The sequence below is a fragment of the Quercus lobata genome, chromosome 12 (assembly GCF_001633185.2).
Source record: "Quercus lobata isolate SW786 chromosome 12, ValleyOak3.0 Primary Assembly, whole genome shotgun sequence".
In the NCBI taxonomy this organism is placed as follows: Eukaryota; Viridiplantae; Streptophyta; class Magnoliopsida; order Fagales; family Fagaceae; genus Quercus; species Quercus lobata.
The window spans coordinates 24853112-24871981 of NC_044915.1; the positions used below are offsets into that span (position 1 = coordinate 24853112).

The 18870-nt window shown below is 34.7% G+C and overlaps 1 protein-coding gene across 1 annotated transcript; it reads left to right on the forward strand.

Moving 5' to 3' along the window:
- The first annotated feature begins 8480 nt into the window (after positions 1–8480).
- On the forward strand, positions 8481–15575 carry LOC115969945 (replication protein A 32 kDa subunit A). Its single transcript, XM_031089586.1, has 10 exons — positions 8481–8819; positions 9084–9194; positions 9861–9958; positions 10225–10266; positions 10376–10453; positions 13896–13971; positions 14424–14525; positions 14641–14720; positions 15060–15128; positions 15239–15575. The coding sequence occupies exons 1-10, from the start codon at positions 8715–8717 to the stop codon at positions 15321–15323; spliced, it is 846 nt and encodes a 281-aa protein (XP_030945446.1). The 5' UTR covers positions 8481–8714; the 3' UTR covers positions 15324–15575.
- Positions 15576–18870: the final 3295 nt, after the last annotated feature.

Below are 18870 nucleotides of genomic sequence, written 5' to 3' on the forward strand. Positions count from 1 at the left end.
TCTTTGGTGCATTGAACACGCAATTGACGTGCATTTTCTTCAAATTCCTACCTCCTTTTTGGTGATCCAGTCCAATAAATCACACTATCACGAATCCTTTTAATACCATAACCAATAAGAGACAATCCATTTTGAACAATCAAATTCAAAATATGTGTAGCACACCTTATATGCAACATAGACTCACCCAACATAAGAGAACTAGTATCAAGCTTATTCAAGAGAAGTCTTATCATGACATCATTAGTACTACAATTATCAACAATACTAATGTTAGGATAATAAAACTCTAATAACTTCATCTTATATCTTGGATCTAAGATAGCAGCAACAACCATAACAACACTAACATTAGCCCAATAAGAATTAAATTTAGCAAGCATGCTTTCTGCCATTGTACTTATCATCTTATTTGAATTCAAATTTCATTCATTCAATGCAATTTTCAACTCACACACCAAATTAAAATACATATTAGTTGTGGGGTACTTACGACCAGAGAAAAACCCAGTCACACTATGAAACAACTCCAACCTCCCACAAATATTTTTGGCTAACTCCCAATCATAATCATATGGAAAACAAGTATAAGATGTTTCATGTTTAGCCAAATGCAGGAAAACATCTTTATAAATCAATGTAGTAGAAAGTATTAAGTAAGTTGAATTCCAATGAGTTTTACAATCTAAGACTAACTCTTTGGTGCATTGAACACGCAATTGACGTGCATTTTCTTCAAATTTTTGCCTCCTTTTTGGTAATCCGGTCCAATAAATCATACTATCACGAATCCTTTCAATACCATAACCAATAAGAGACAATCTATTTTGAACAATCAAATTCAAAATATGTGTAACACACCTTATATGCAACATAGACTCACCCAACATAAGAGAACTAGTATCAAGTTTATTCAAGAGAAGTCTTATCATGACATCATTAGTACTACAATTATCAACAGTTATTGTGGACAACTTCCTATCAATGTTCCACTTTAAAAAACAATCAACAAGGACTTCAGCAAGGATATCTTTCGTGTGTGGAGAATGAACATAAACAAACCTAGAAAAATAATATGAATAATTATAACATAACTTAATAAATATTCAATTTAACATAATTCAATAAACATTCTAAATGTAAAGTCTTTAACATTCAATTTATAGATAAAAATATTACCTTAAAACCCGGCTTTGCAACGTCCAAGTATGGTCAATAAAATGAGCGGTAATGACCATAAACCCTATCTTTTTGTTACTTGAAGTCTACATATTAGTTGTAATTGCCATCCTACTTCCATTATTAGCTGTCATCTTTAAAGTTTTTTCTCTCTCATTATCATAAATTTTAAGAATGTCTCTTCAAAGTATTTCTTGTGACAAGTTTAAACATAGGTTGAAGATCAGCCACAAATTCTCTAAACCCAATGTGGTCAATTATTGAAAGGGGATATTCATGTAGGATGACCATACAAGCAAGTTTATTCCTAACTCTAACTTAATCAAATTGGTAAGTATTCAAACGCATAGTTCCATCCATCTTATTTTGTTGTTTAATTAAGACTTGTTGTTGCATATTCCTTATATCTTTAAACTTCATCTGTAGACATCTTGCTCAATGATTACGCAAATGAGTTGTACCTTGGCTAGACTCACCCAAGTAAAGTTTGTTACAATAATGGCATTGGGCTTTAACTTTTTCATCAACTTTCTTCCTTGTAAAATGAGCCCAAACATCTGAGGTAGTCTTTCTTTTTTTACTTGTATCCAAGTCCTCATTTGTAAGCTCTTGCTCTCCCTCTTCCTCTGTCCCTTCTTGTTCCTCTACCTATAAGTCTTCTCCCATTAAGTCCACCGTCAGGGATTTCGGATTCCTAATTGGTTCAGAAGTTTGGGAGTTAGAATCAAAACAAATTATCACAAATTTATTATTACACATACTCATTGATTAATAGGCACAAATTCATAATTACACAAATTCACAAATTCTATCAACGCCATCATAATTAAACATGATTAACTACAAATTCAAACACTTACTCGTTGTTTAATAGTGATCCTAAGGGTGAGCTGCCAAGCGACAATGGTGAGGGTGATCGTGAAAATGGCGAAGGAAACTGCATAGTTGGCAAGGGACAATGTTCGATTCTCAAGGGAGAGCCGCTTGGCGAGAAAGAACCAGATTTGTTTGTGTCTTCCATCTCCGTTTTAGGCTCTGCATTCCCAACAAACAAAAAAAAAAAAAACAATAAACAATTTCTTCCATTAAACAAACTATGCAGATATGAAGGGAAAGAACAGGGGAACAAAATGCTTTGAGACTTGAATCAGGTAAAAGATATGTGTACAAAAATTCACTATCATATTTCACACTTAGTTTCACTGATTTCAACATCCCCAATGTATTACTTATCATCAAATCCAATCCTAATTACCAAAACAAACCCAATAACACCACAAATACCTTAACCCATAAACCAAACCCTCCCCCACCCAAAACCCAAATAAACATTATTATCATCACAACAAATTCAATGACCAAATTTAAAGCTTAAACACAATCCATGTCAGATGAGCCAATTCAATCTGCATCCAAATTATGTTTCCTGAAGTTAAATTGAAGAAACGAAGGTGATTCAATTGAAATAAATATATGCATATATAATTCATACCAACCATATAACTTCACATTTAAAGATATCAAATTTCGTCAATAATCTAATTTCCTAGCAAACAAATCTATGAATAGTGAAAAGTATCCATATTAACCTACAAAGAAGATAGAATTCTCAAGTTCATGATGACATTTTGGTAACACTCATTTCAAAATAAGCAATTTGATCTCTTTTTAAATACCTGTCATTCATTTTCATAATAAGCTCAAATTTTTGCAACGGTTTCAGAACATATTATATTCTGTCACTACCCACAGCACATAAACATCCATAGTCAAACTCAAAAACTCGATCAAAGACCCACATCAAAAAACATGAAACATAATAAAAATAAAAATAAAAATAGAGAACATAGAGATTGTGTAAAGCAACTACTAAAACAATATTCACAAGAGAACTGAAATTTCTTTTTGCAAAAATTATAACTACTAAAACAATATTCACAAGATCATCAAAATCCAACCAAAACTCACACACACATACAAGCGTAGAACTACTATATATAGTGAACAAGTTGGTACCTTTGATGATTTGCTACCACTTTTGAACAAGTTGGTACCTTTGTTGGACTAAGGGTGTGTCGAAGTGACTGAGCTGAGGGAGAGGGAGTGTCAAACTGAGGGAGGGAGGCGTGAGGGAGTGTGGGAATGAGGGTGAAGGAGTGTGGGACTGTCAGACTGAGCTGAAATGAGGGAGAGGGAGTGTCGGACTGAGCAGGGAGGCTGCTGAGTTCAGTTGCTGCTGAAGATAAATGAGGGATTAGGGTTAGATTATAGGTGTATATATATATATATATATAGCGTATTTTTGTAATTTAAGGGTATCAGGTTTTTATCCGAGTCGGGTTTTGGGTCGGGTCTCGGGTTTTTTTGATAAAACCCGGACCCGCTTCGGGTTTTTTTTTTTTTAAACCCATACCCAACTCTATTCTTAATCGGATCGGGTAAAACCCGGCTCATTAGGGTCTGGTCGGGCCGAATACCCATGGGTCAGGCAAAAATTGCCATCCCTAATGGAATGGAATGGAATAGAATGATCATAAGGGAATGGAATGAGGTCAAATGTATTTAAGCAAGGGAAATGAATGGGAAATAAAGGAATAAAATGGAATTAAGCAACCATGTTTGGATGTTTTAAAATAAAGGAATGGAAATGAATGAAAATGAATGGAATGTAAATAGCTTTGTTTGGAAGTAACATAGATGGAAATGAATGGAATCATTTTATGCTAATATTACTATTAGACCCCTATTTTAAAATAAAGATTTGAATATATAGGTGTATTTTAAGAGTTTTAGTAAAAAATTCATTAAATCTAATTCAATTCCTCTCAATTTTGGGGAGAATGAAAATTTGAGGTTTTAAAGGAATAGAGAGGAATGAGTGTTCCCTCTTACCTATTTCATTCCCTCCCACTTAAACTCATAAATAAAGGAGGGGACTTCCCATTTCCTTCATTAAAAGTCTCAAACAAGGGAAGGGAAAGATATTCTAAAATTATTATTTTCATTCATTTTCATTTCATTCCATTCCCTCCTCCCAAATGAGGCTTAGGGTATGCCAGGCCGGTTGCTAACGTCAGTAATCTTGTCATTTTCCCCAATTCAACTTCAAACGCATATTTGAATGCCTTCCCGAACTCTGATTGAGCTGATCTTAGTGTCCCTAGAAAGGTATGGATGTCTAGTTTCCAAAACACTGAAAAAATGAAATTCCAATAGTTGAATCAAAAGTTATGTCATTGGGAAGTGAGCTAACACGTCGAGCACGGTTTTTAAAATATCTCAACTGTTTTAACTCCGATTTCAACCTATGAATAGTTGTTGGAAAGGAAATTCAATAATCCTTTCAATGGTGTCAGTTTCAACCTATTCTAACGATCGAATTAAAATTAGGGTTTCTAGGGCTCTTGGGAGTCAACTTCGAGTCAAACTTGGTCAAGTGTGACAAAATTCTCCGAATAGCTCGGGTTTGATGTAAAAACATGAAAAAGTGGTTTGGAAGTGATTTTGACCAACTTTGATTTTTGGTCAACCTTTGGTTGACCAAGGGCATTTTGGTCATTTTGACCTAAAAATGTACTTTGAGAGCTCTAATGCCCGAACGGGTTGTGTCACGTTAATCTAGATGTTTATGCGGTCCCATGGTGAAAAATTAATATTTTTGGAGTCTGGCACAAAAATAGAGGGTGAACAAAATACTGTATCTACAGTTGGTTTATTCTAGCTTAACGTATTGTTAAATGGGGAGCTCGTTTTTTTATTTTTAAAGTATTTGCTATTTGCTAGGCTAGTTTGGGCCATCCCGAAGCTCTTTTTCTTTTTTTTCTTTTTTTTTTTTTAAACCAAGAGAAGAAAAATCATACTTTTTAACTTTTTTGGTAGTGTATCAAAATTACAAGTGTTTTTTTTTTTTGGGGAAAAGATAGTGAGTACTAGAATTACGAGTTCTATCATAATACATGAGCAGATGTCCATTAACATTTAGAGCATTAGCATCTAGGATGCAAAAAAAAGTTATATTTTACACCTTAAAACCCTACTTTATCTATCTTCCATCTCATTTTATAACTCACCCAATATCTCAGTTTATATTTTGATATGCAACCCAATAAATTAATATAAACTATCTAATAAAATAATATAAACTACTTCTCCCTCTCTTTCTTCCGAATCTCTTTCTCTTCACCCATAACCACAAATAAAACCAATCACCACACTTTGACCACAAAAATAACCAAACACCACACACTGACGATCCACATACTACCCATATATCAACCACATACATAATATCCATACTAGCAGCTGCTGCCATCACCACCCCACCAAAAATTAATCACCACTACCACAACCAAAAAAACAATCACAACCAGCATCAACCACCATCATCACATAATACCCATACCCGAAATCAGACATAAAAAATAAAAATAAAAATAAAAAAGGGATAATTACAGCAAACCCACCTGAGGTTTGGCCCGTTTGCACATTGTCTACCCGTGGTTCAAAACTTATCACTTTACCCACCTGAACTTCAATCCGTTACCCATCCGTTACTCACCTCACCCTCAGACGTTAGAAAAACACCCTTTTATTAAAAATAGAACATAACACGGATCAAACACAAACCATTAAATCTTTTCCTCACAAACACAAGAACACAACATTTGTAAATATAGTTCAAAATTTTCAATTACACACATCCAAAACCAATTGAATCCTCTGAATCCATACCAAAATCCCTCACATTTTTCAAACCCAAACTGTAATAAAAAAAGTTTTAGAACCCAATCATAGATTAAACAGAAAATAGAAACAAACCAAAGAGAGAAAAACAGCACCATTGTTCATCCTGCCGATGGTGGTGGTCGAGTGCTTCGACCTAAAGTTTGATGGTGGCTTGTACGACGGCTTGGCTGTCGTGGTAGTGGCTCATAGTGGTGCTAACAGTGGCTATGGAGGTCAACCACCATTAGCAAGCCGAAATCAAGTAAAACCCACAACAACAAAAAAAAAAAAAAAATTGAAACCCACGAAGCGTTGCCACCCACTCCACCACCACCACTATTAGAACCCACAACTCAGCACCACCACCACGCCCACAATCCATAACCACTACAAGCCACAACCCATAACCCCACCATAATCAAATCATTATCAAACCCACAACCCAAAAGCAAAAAAAGAAAAGAAAAAAAAGAAAACCACTGCCAGCCGAGATCGAGCTCCATTTTGGCCGAGACGGAGGCCGAGATCAAGCTCCATTCTCTCTAAACCACCGCCGGCCCTCTTCCTGGATCTGCTCCAAACCACTGAGACGGAGGCTGAGACCGAGACGGATGCGAGAATGAAGGAAATCAGATGAACCCACAACCAAAACCACAAAAATTAGATGAACCCACAACCAAAAACACAAAAAAAATGAAACCCATGAAGCAAGAATGAAGGAAAATGAAACCCATCGTTGTGCTTTGGTCAAGGAAGCTTTTCTGGGAACGAAGGGCTATGTGGGTTGAGTCCTTTGCCTGCTTGTTCATTCACCAATACATCTCCAATGACTGCATTGGCTCAGACAGTGCCATCGAACTCAAGCTCGTTACCAGAAGCGCCTATAATGAGTGAAGCAAAAGGAAAATTGCCTTCGAAGAAAGGGTTAAGTACTGGTGTGATTGTGGTTGTTGTGATAGTTGGGCTGTTGTGAAATTGTTGATATTGTTATAGATTAAAAATAATTTTATTGAGTCATTTGATTGGTGTGTTGTTCCTCCACTTTGTTCTCATTGAAGTTCATGAGCAATGAAAAATCCTAGCTTTTTGATTCTTGTTATATTTGTTTTAGCCTAAAAATGTGTTTTTCTAACGGCAAACGGAGAGGTGGGTTACGGAAGGCTAACAAAACTAACTTCAGGTGTGCAAAGTGATAAGTTTTGAACCACGGGTAGGCAAAGTGCAAACGGGCCAAACCTCAGGTGGGTTTGTTGTAATTATCCCAAAAAAAAAAAAAAGAGAAAAGAATAGCAACTCACTGTGGTACCATCGTCGCAGCTCTCCACCACACCAAACCATCTCATCACCACAATCCACCACACCATACACCAAAACCCACCATTGCATGAACCACCAAAACCCACAACCCATAAACCACGACCTCCACACCACGACGACCATCAATTCCACCTCCGGCCACCAATTCAAGCCTTATCCAAACCGAGAGAAACACAAGCCTTACCCAAACCAATTCCAGCCGAGAGAAACGAAAGCCCTAGCCACTATCGATCTAATCACTGTTGATCCATGGACCCAAACCTCACCATCTAACCACTCAAATCATATCAACCACCGCGATCTACCCTTGTTTGAGAGAGATCAAGGTTTGAGAGAGGGAGAAAGAGAGATCAAGGTCTGGTTTGAGAGAGGGAGAAAGGGAGAAAATGGTGGTTGAAGAGAGAGATAGATGAGATAGAGATTGAGAGGAAATAAAATTTATTTTTTATTTAGTTAGAGAAAGGGTGTGAGAATAAAATAATATTTATTGTTTTACATCCAAAGCTACGGTGGGTTCTATATTTAAGAATCCACTATTCACAGATTGTAAATTTTTTTAGAAATACATACCCGGATGGAGTTGACTTTTGTGGCTTGTTGGTGGGTAAAATAGCAACTAGGAGGTTTTTACACTCCCAATGCTAATGCTCTTATTACATGTTTTATCTCAAGATTCTCAACATAAAAATAAAATAATGAGTACAGAGCACAAAAGAAACATAATAATGCTAAAAGTACAACTTTTGTCATAATTTTTGTCACAACTTGTTTATGTGGCAAATTGTGAGTGGTGGAGTTGTGGTCCCACAATTTTTATTCCACCACTCACGACTTACCAAGTGAACAAGTAGTGACAAAAATTGTGATTATAGCATTACTCAAAGAAACAATCTATATTATATTTTCAAACAACCACATTCTTAAATAACCCAAATCTATTCCATTAAAAGAGTTATCCTTAAGGAGGACTAACGGTTACTAGAAAATATATATAAATTTATAGGATTAAAATGAAAAAAAAAAATTTAAATGTATAATTTGAATTTTTTTTTAAAAGGAAATTTTAATAGGTTTTTCATAGATTGTAGGACAAATGGTGACAATAAATGCGAAATTATTGGATTAAAATGATAACAATAAAACTAAAAAAGAACCAAAATGGCTTTTTTTTTTTTTGTTGTTGGATACAAGATAAAAATTATATTTTATCTTAATAAAAGTGTATATATGGGTGAAGTTTTTTCTTGAAGTCCTGAACTCCGGCTTTTGCCATTACACATTTTACAAGCACTTATAGAGTGACCAAAATCACAAGGGAAAAAATTTGATGGGTTGTAATTTTCATTTTTCCAAAATATAAAACTTGGCGGGAAAAGGAAATAATATTGGCGGGCAAAACCCTAGGGTATTAAAACTCCCACAAATTCATTTGAACTTTTTCACATTTTTGCTTTGCTTTGCTTCTCTGTCTCTCTCTTTCTAGGGTTTGAAAAATGTTCTCAAGCAGCCAGTTTGATGCAACCTCTGCCTTCGCCGGCGGTGGGTTCTCGTTTACTCAGCAAACTCAGCCCACCGATTCCACTCCCTCTCCGGCAAAAGTAAGCACTCTTTCTTAATTTTCCGTTTGGCTCCCCAGAAAATGTAGGAAAATTGTATAATAGAATAGAAAATGGAAGAAAATGAAAGGATCTATTTTACTCTTTGATTATTTATTACCAAATTGAAACAGATCGAAGAATAATAATAACTCAAATTCTACAACATGTTTTGTTTTCTTGGCGGCCAAACAGGGGTTTATGTTTTGCTCCATCTCAGCCTGTTTTTCTTTTAATATTCTTTGGGGGTTTGTTTTCTGGTTGCAGAGTCGCGAAACTCAGGGTTTGGTTCCAGTAACTGTGAAGCAAATAAGTGAAGCTTCTCAGTCTGGTGATGAAAAATCAAATTTTGTGATCAACGGTGTGGATGTCGCCAATGTACTATTCATCTCTTGCTCTTTTAACACTTTCTAATTTCAACCCATGATTTTTCATTGCTTTCATTTGTTGTGGGGGGCACCTAGCTAATTAGTGGGTTAAGGCTTTTTATCAAATTCATAATATCCTAATAGTTTAGGCTTTTTTTGAACAACTAGTTATTTATCATGGTATCAGCGAAAGTTGTCACGAGTTCTAACCTTGTCTCGACTCTAATAGTCTAACTCATTTAAAAATGTTAAAAGCTTCATATGTTGAGCCCAAATTATTATAGGGAGTTCGGGCCCACATGTGAGAGGGAGCGTTTTTTGATAATTCACAAAGGAGACCAAACTATGCCATTAAGCTACAAAGCTCTTGAAATGTGTGGAGTATTAGTTAAATGATTAAATTCGGCATTTTCTAAGAGGTTAATCTTTTAGGACAGGTGGTAGTTAATAGCAAGCATGTAAAAGCTTTGAGGAACTTTTGCAAGCCAGTTTGATTTTAATCTTTACATATCTTTCTTACCAATGCTTCTGCTCTTTTACAAATTAATTGCTGAAGGCTAAATATTATTAATAAACTTCACAATAATTATGATGGACAGAGTTCCAATTCAATTTGAGCCCTTGTTGTACATGTTTTCTTTTTTGATGGGTATTTCTTAATATCTTGTTGGTTCAGGTTACTGTGGTTGGGATGGTGTTTGAGAAAGTTGGAAGGAATACTGATGTTGCTTTCATTCTAGATGATGGAACGGGACAAATGAAATGTAGAAGATGGTAATCCATGCATTTTGAATGTGAATACATGAAATGTTATTATGTTAATTAGTTATAACCTTTAATGTTTGTTTTCTTGGCTTCTTAGACATTACGCTGATTAAATTTTTGCCTCTAGACACTGGAGAACTTTGAAATGGAAACCAAGAGTTGCTCATATTATTATATCTTTTATTTCTTGGTAACTTAGTTGGTACTATTCTTAATTCTAAACTCACTCTACCTTGTAGAAAACATGTCTTAATCTATGTTTAATTCTTTAATAGGATGAACGAGAATTTTGACACAATTGAAATGGAGGAAATACTGTAAGTTCTTATTTTTATTAATTAGTTTTCAGTTTGATTATGGTTGTTAAAATAAGGTACCATACTGCCTAGAATTTTTGATGATTTTCTATGATGTATGGTGGAACAGAGACGGAATGTATGTTCGTGTTAATGGGCACTTGAAAAGCTTTCAAGGCGCTAAGCAATTAGTTGCCTTCTCTGTCAGGTATGGTTATAAATTTTCCTGTCTATGTGTTAAATTAGGTCATGCTTGAAGGGACATTTTTTCCCCAAATTTATTGTATCTTGTTCTTATTCTCTTTTTGGAACTTTGCTGCATAATCTACATCTTTGACAAGTTATACCAGTTTCAGTTGGTTGATCCATTTCATCAGTAGCTATATAGGCATTACCTACAACTTGTATGTTTGAAGGGGAACCCCAAAAAAAGAAAATATGTTCTTGCTCTATCTATTATAAGTATGTGCAAGAACTGTTCTATAGACTTGAAATTGCAATATCCATTCTCATCCTTAGTTTGTTGTGGATAATGGCCTAGCAATGATGCAAGGACAAAGGCTAAACGTTTTAGGGAACATGATATATTGCTAATTTGTTACTGCTACACAGAGAACATAAATGGTTTCTTTGGAGTGGAAAATGCTGACTTCATGTTGCTAATAGAGGGGTCTCACCTGTCACAATTTTGGTTTCCAACCATGTGATTTGTTTTAGGCAGGATTGCTGCCATGCACTGATTTGTTTTAGGGTAGAAAAGCCAAGCCATGTCCGTTGATTGAAGATACAGAACCAAATGTTTTTGACATATGATGGACATGGCAACCCAAAATTATAGACGCAGGGAGATAGCCATTGAGCCATATATGTGCATATTTGTGAAGTGTGTGGATACTTGTACAAGAACCTGCATGAATAAAATAGAGATGAAAATAGTTCTTATTTATGCTCAAGTGTGTTCATTCAAGTGTTAACTTGTTCTCTCTCTTTTTATTTTTTAATATGGGTTTAAGTAGACATTTTAGTAGTAGTATTAGTGTCCAAATAGCTCTCATGAATTTGTCCTGCATGTTAAGGAGGGAGTAAGGATGATGGCTTGTTAAGTATCAAAATTACCTTGGGAGATAGAATAACTTGAGTTCTAATGATTAATGGGGTGGTTTTGTTGGACAAAAAATGGTTGGACAGAAGTTATTGTGAGGAGACCAAATTAAATGAGCTTGGGCCATATGTTTGGTCCTCATCTATTTGTGGTCACGTACATTTATGACTGCATGTCAAGTTGAGTGGAGAGATTTTGAGTCATTAATTGGGTTTGCATGTGTACAACTGTCTCTTTGCGTTGTCTCACTTCCTTGAAAACATGTCCCAAACCTTAAATAATTGCCACCCCCTACTGACTAAGGGTATGTTTGTTTGGAGAGATTTTAGGGAGGATGAAAAATTTAGGAGAGAAAAGCGGAGAGGGAAATTTTAATGGGTGTTTGGTTGGGAGGGGGAGTGGAAAAAAAAATGTGGTGGGGTCTAGGTGTTTTCCCCCCAGGCCCACAAAAACGTTTTCTCTCCAAAATGGGGAGAAAACTAGGAGGAGAAGCTCACTAACATGAGCTGCCCAAAAAGCCCTTGTACATTCTTCTTTGCTAACATTTTTTGTTTCTTCTTTGTTACTAATCTATGCACATTCGTGTTGTTTTGGATTTTTTTGTTTTATCTCGCTTTTTTTTTTCTTTTTCTTTCTTTTGTTTTTATTACTTTCTTCCATAGTTCTTTTCTCCCTTTTTTTTTCTTTCTCTGTTACTGATCTGCACACGTTCACATTATTTTGGGCTTTTTTTCAATCTCATTTTTTCTTTTTCTTTCTTTTGTTTTTATCACTTTCTTCTATAGTTCCTTTCTTTTTTTTTTTTTTTTCCACCAGTTTTTGGATCTGGCTTGTGCCTTTGAAATAATAATAAAAAAAAAGTGAAATGTCCATACATAATTTTTTAAATAAATAAATGTGTATAAAAAATTGTATTGCCTTTTGTTTTATTTAATAGGGATATAATTGTAAATTTATACCAATTTCATTTTTCATAGTTTTTCATCTCTTTACTTTTCCATCCTCTCAACCAAACACATATGAGAGAAAACTAAATCTTTTCTAACTTTTCACTTTTTTATCATTTTCTTATTTTCTATCATCTCACTTTTCTACCCCTCCAACCAAACGGACCTTAAGAGTCCGTTTGGGAACATCTTATTTAGCTGAAACTGAATTTTTTTTTACTGAAAGTACTGTAGATAAAACTAAAAACTAACTGAAATAGTACAATGAGATCCATGAATAATACCAAAAAGTGCAATGTGACTCATGAATAGTAGAAAAAATAAGCTAAATAGTAAAAAAAGTTGGATTTTTCAGCCAATGCTAAACGCAATCTAAATCATTATTGCCCAGCTAACCTAAATTAAATGGGATTGGGCCATATTTCTGGGCTTCATCTATTTTTGGTTGAATAAGCATTTTAATGGCCCATTGAGCAGTTAGGCATGAATGTACTTAAAAGGAATTTTAAGGCTTGTGGTGTGTTCCAAAAATGAGCCCTCAACAAATGGCAAACTATTAATCTGAGAGCAGTCATTCTTTTGTAGATGTGTTAGGGTTTTATTGAGTTGAATATATCTGGAGGTAAATTCATGAGGTTGGAACTACTGAGGCGGGTGGATCTCTTAGATATTGTTAGTGTTACTTCTGGTAGTTGTTGGAGCTATATTCTTACCGGTTTCTTCATTGTTGGTTCATGAGTCATGACTAGTCACTTCATGACTGAATAATTATAAGAGGGTGATTAAGTCATAAGACTCAACCATTTAAATCGCATTACATTTTATAAATTTTGATACGTACCAAGTTCAGATGTGTCTCAAATATCTAGCTCTTGCAAATGGATAAGAAGTTTTGATTTGGGCGTTAGAAGGGTCCACTCACCATATTCATTTGTGTTAGTTCATGCTACAATTGACTATTCTTCCTAATCTCACATTTTAGAATTCTTAGAATTTTTATTTTTTTTCCCCTTAAGACAATGGGGGACTAAAGAGGCAGAGATGGATGAAACACAGAAATTAGAGTTGTCTATATGCCTTGTTTGGTTTAAATTGGACGATTGCTTTGAATCTCAATGATATATATATATATATATATATTTTTCGGGAATATATGACTAGATTGTTTTCATGGGCTCAAATTTTCAACTCATGATTCTTAAACGGGAAAGATAAGGAAGTAAAATACTAAAAAGTGTAAGGGTGGATAGAATAAAGGGTTTGACTTACTTCCATAACTTTTTAAAACTGGATATTTCCTTTTGATTTAAATAACAATAGTAAGTGGTAGTAGGTTTTAATCTCCACATTTTATTTAGTTAGTAGGTGGTGTGGCAGTTTCTACTTTCTCATTAAAATAAAAGGAGATTCTAGTTTAAAAAATAATGAAGGTAAGTTAAACCCTAGAATAAAAACATATAAAACACCATTTGATAGAGTAGTTCAGATGGATTATGAAAATTGATTGGCTTCAATGTAAAATAGTTGTCTTTATTTTTGCAATTTTCTTTTATAGTGGAGAGATTACTTGTCTGATGTGCTCAAATTTTCTTGTCTCTCAGGCCTGTTACAAACTTTGATGAGGTTACCTTCCACTTCATTGATTGCATACATAATCACTTGCAAACCAAATCACAGGTACTACTAGTTGTGCTCAAATTGATACCAGAGGTGGCTGCATGCATATGAACCTGCTCTCTTACACATTATTTTCTATTAGCAATACAGTTTCACTATTCAGGAAAGGTGATGGGAAAAGCTACTTCCCCCTATCTCCAGAAATTGATAGAATGTGTGGCTGTGGATGTCTTAAACTAATATAATTTCAAAGCAATTAGAATTTTTAGTTTGTACCCTCAAAATTTGAACAGAACTATTATACTTGCAATTTCAGTATTTAAAAATGATAATGTGAAGTGGCTTCAATTTGGTGGACACTGGACACAAGAAATGAATGCGTGCTTAATGTAATAGTGTAGATGTTCATTTATTTTCTAAATATAGATGCATGATATATATATATATATATGTGTGTGTGTGTGTGTGTGTTTCTGTATTGATTATGTGTGTATATTCTGTTTTAATTGAAGGGGGAAGGACTTACCCCAACCCAGCCTCAGTTGGTGGATACATCTCTGAGCACTCCTATGCGGAATGGGTCGAATGGAAGTCAGACAGCACCATCTAGTCAGGTATGCTATGACTAGGATATATATATATATATATATATTTTTTTTTTAAAGTTTATTCTTTAAATCCTTATTCATTTGTATGTTTGGCATAACATTTGAATTCTCTTTTCTATAGTTATCTGGGCAATTTAGCATTGATGGACTCAAGAGCTGTGATCAATTGGTCCTTGATTATCTGCAGCAGCCTTCAAGCATGTGAGTCATCAAATTTGTAGCTTATTTTTTCTCCATTAGTGCTATCTCATTTTAAATAACATGGCTTTATTGCCAGTATATCCCTCCCTGGGCAAAGAGAGTTTGTGAATATAAGATATCTGTATACAATGGGGTTTCTTCGACAGCTTTGCATAATAAAGTTGGTTTCTCTTTGCAAGAATAGTATTTACTTTCTTCAAAATTAACCCTCCACCATCTATCTCTAGCACTGATTTTAACCTTCTTTTGTTTTACTAGTGTTTAATTTGTACTCAGAAACTTTCATGCTTAACTATAAGGTTTGATTCTCAGTGATACCTCACTTCCAATTATATGCAGTGGACAGGAAAAGGGGATACACAGGGATGAACTTTCACGGCAGCTAAAGTTTCCTGTGGAGAAGATCATGTAACCTCCCTTTCTCTCTCTCTCTTCCCTGCAGCGTGTAACCTTTGTTTTTGGATGAATCTGTAACTTTATATATAATATGTATGTATTTTTTTGTCTTGTATTTCCAGGGAATCTATTAGGTCCCTTGAAGAGGAGGGTTTGATATACTCCACCATTGATGAGTTTCACTACAAGTCAACAGCATCTGGTTGATATTCTTGAGGATTTAACTTCTGCTCGGGTTGTGTTATGAGTTGGGGCATACATGATGAATGCTGTTTTAGTTTTTGTTATCTCCTTTGGTCTAAATAGAGCGTAGAAATCTAGTTGGATGACTGCATCTTTGAAGTGCAAGCTAACTTATCTTAAATATAACTTAAATCTCCTAATGTGTTGTAAATATTGGGCATTCCTTTGGATATCATCCCTTTTTTGGTTGTCTATTTATATTTCTTTTCTGGAAAATCATTGCTCCAAAGTCGTAGCCAACATAAAACAATTTTACTCCAGAATTATATGTTTTTACCCTCACCTACCTAGAGCTAGTATCGATAGTTTGTCACTAGAACAAAAAAAATGAAAGAGAAATTGGGGTTTCGAAACGGTGCTGACATTTGACAACACTCATTGCACTACACCAATCACTAGTGTAGGATCTGGAAATTGAAATTTATAGAGAATGATGAAATGACCTTTTAGCAAAGGTTCAAATCGGCAAAATTGGTCATAATGTATGGGGTACAAAAAGAAAAAAGAAGTAAAAAGAGAGGAGAGGTTTCTAAAAATGATGCTGAAGAGATTGGGAAGGAACTGGAACAGGATGAAGGATGAAGAAAATGGCAGTTGCAATTGTTCTCATGGGGGGAGTATTTCTCTCGTTTTGTAATGGGCTACAACTTTTTTTGTTAAGGTGTGTTTCACGTAGCAATTCATGGGAATTCTTAAATTTCAGGAATTCTAACTCATTTGTTAAATGGAAAAATGTCAATTCTTGTATATTTGTATTTGTAAGAACAATTTTAAGTATGTGAGATATGCAGCCTACGATCCGACTCATTAGAGTACAAAACTTTCACAAACTTTAAATTGTAATTCGATTATTTTTTAATGGGAATTGCAGATTATTGACATAAGGTTAGAACTGTTAGATTCAATTTTTAAATAGGGATAACAAGTCATTAACCTGTGAATGTCTCAAGACTCACTAATCAAATAATGCAACTAAATGGAAAAGACCCAAACATAACATAAGATCTTCATTAATTCAAATATTAAACATTGTCAAACCTGGTACACAATGTGCTTGTGCCCAATAAAAAATTATAAAGACAAATAAGGGATAAAGAAATCTTGTATATCAGCTCCATAAAAGTACATACATGCCGAAAATGAAATCCTGTATATTAGTTCCATTGACAATGAAATTATTTTCATAGTTACATATATGCTATGAATAAACAAATTGCAATAATGATTGCAACCTTATTTTCATAATAAATAAATAGAATACAGTTACCAATGTCAAATTCCTTTGCTATGACTCAAAAAGAGTAGAGAACATAATACAACACATCTACATTATATAGAAGAGTACATCATATATTTATTCAACATAAAACATTGAGTTCTATAAATTGTTATTAATCTGTATTTCAAATCTCTTGTTCAATAAATTAAAGACACAACCATTAAGTCCATCAACACATATTTGGCAGCTATGTAAATGCAATAACAAAACTCAAAACAATAGAAGAGACATCTTCATGGGCAGTGTCCTACACAGCCTTTGTAACGACCCCACGCCAACTGTGTAGATATTGTCCGCTTTGGAGCCCATACCCCTCACGGTTTTGTTTTTCCCCAGGTTGGGCTGGGGAAAAGGCCTCTACACATTGAAGGGAGATCATTCCTTATAAACACATTCACATGTGCTTCCCTAGGCGATGTGGGATTCCATAGAATGCAAGACCCCCCTTTTTGGGTCACTACAATCTACCCCCTTTACGGGCACACGCGTCCTCGCGTGTGGGGCCCACACTTCCGACTAGGGCATGGCTCTGATACCATCTGTAACGACCCCACCTCAACTGTGTAGATATTGTCCGCTTTGGAGCCCATACCCCTCACGGTTTTGTTCTTCCCCAGGTTGCGCTGGGGAAAAGGCCTCTACACATTGAAGGGAGATCATTCCTTATAAACACATTCACATGTGCTTTCCTAGGCGATGTGGGATTCCATAGAATGCAAGACCCCCCCTTTTGGGTCACTACAGCCTTATTAAGTGCATCTCTTTTTAGAGGATCCAAATGTCCCATATAGTTAAATAATTGGCAAATGGCCACTAAATGTCTTTGCATTTTAATCAACCTCAAAGCCTGCATAAACGTAAAGAATAATTGGTGTTACAATTTTTTATAAATTATATCTTCAAGTGACAATCTACCAAACACATCCATCTAGATCCACATATCCAACTAATTTTCACAATCTAAGCAATAATTACATCAAAAGCTAAGTGTCATGTATTAGATTATTAGAGCTATTTATGTCAAATCAATTTCCATTCTCAAATAAAAGACAATGCATTGTCTAATTCCTAGTTTTATAATATTGAAATTGAGTTAGAGCATATACATAGCATTCTGTAGGCAAACTCCAACCAAATCACAAAGAAACAACTAGGGTAATAAGACAAACCAATTTTTGCAACTCCTTTCATTTAGTTATTTCTTATCTATTCATTTAGTAGTTCAACTATTTCAAAGCAACACCTTGAAGAACTTGCTTTTTCCATTGCTCAAATACACAATGAAAGGCCTTGTTCTCCTTTTGTTTCTACATTGGACAATGACTCCCCTTGAATATGATGTCTGCTTCAAAAGTAATTGTTAAGAGACGTGAGCACTTAACAGTACTTCAACAATCATCAATTTGCATATTTTAAAAAGTATCATGCAACATAAACTTAACATGACACATAATGTTCATAAATCATTGTTAAGAAAAATCTAATGCACCTACTTTCATAAGACACTTACCATGATACATACAGTTCTTTTAGGTAACCAATCATGGGTAGGGGGCCACGCAAGCAAACCCTTCTGCCAAGGAATTCAGTACATTCTAATAAACAAAAATGTTATATCCCTCATAAATAAAAAGCAATACTTTACCAATTGGAACTCATAAGAATTAAAGAATTCACACAGAGTTGTAAATTAACCCACATAACTTGCAAGAATTCCAAATTAACACAAATTACTTAGCACAAATTAACACAGAGTTGTAAAGCAATCTCTTGAAAAACTAATAAACAAACAAACAAAGAGGGTAAATTGAAGATAAAAGGGAAATTTGAAAAGAGAAAACATACAGATACAGTATTTAAAATTTTAAAAATAGAACAGAGAGAGCAAATATTTGACCTCACACCACATGGAGAGAGAAAGAGAGTAAGAAAGCTTTTACGAATTTGAATCAAAAGAGGACGTCCACGACATCTTGATTTTGCTCCTTCAATCCCAATTCTGTAAAGCTCACAAAAAACCAATAGGAAATTGGTTGTCAATTGAACTGAAGGTGAAAAAAAGAGAAAACAAATCTCTCTATTTACTTTTAATCGCTTACTGTTGTTAGGAGCGGAGACAAAGGAGAAGGTGCACTAAAGTGAAGCATAGAGACTGGAAAGAGAAACGGACGAGAAGCTATGGTTTTCCTTTTTTTTTTTTTTTTTTTTTTTTTTTTTTTAGGAAGGGGCTAT

Excerpts from the sequence above, each read along its gene's own strand:
- LOC115969945 (XM_031089586.1), top strand. The coding sequence starts at position 8,715 with ATGTTCTCAAGCAGCCAGTTTGATGCAACCTCTGCCTTCGCCGGCGGT. Across the intron at positions 8,820-9,083 it reads CCACTCCCTCTCCGGCAAAA|AGTCGCGAAACTCAGGGTTT; the intron begins GTAAGCACTCTT and ends TTCTGGTTGCAG. Across the intron at positions 14,526-14,640 it reads AGACAGCACCATCTAGTCAG|TTATCTGGGCAATTTAGCAT; the intron begins GTATGCTATGAC and ends TCTTTTCTATAG.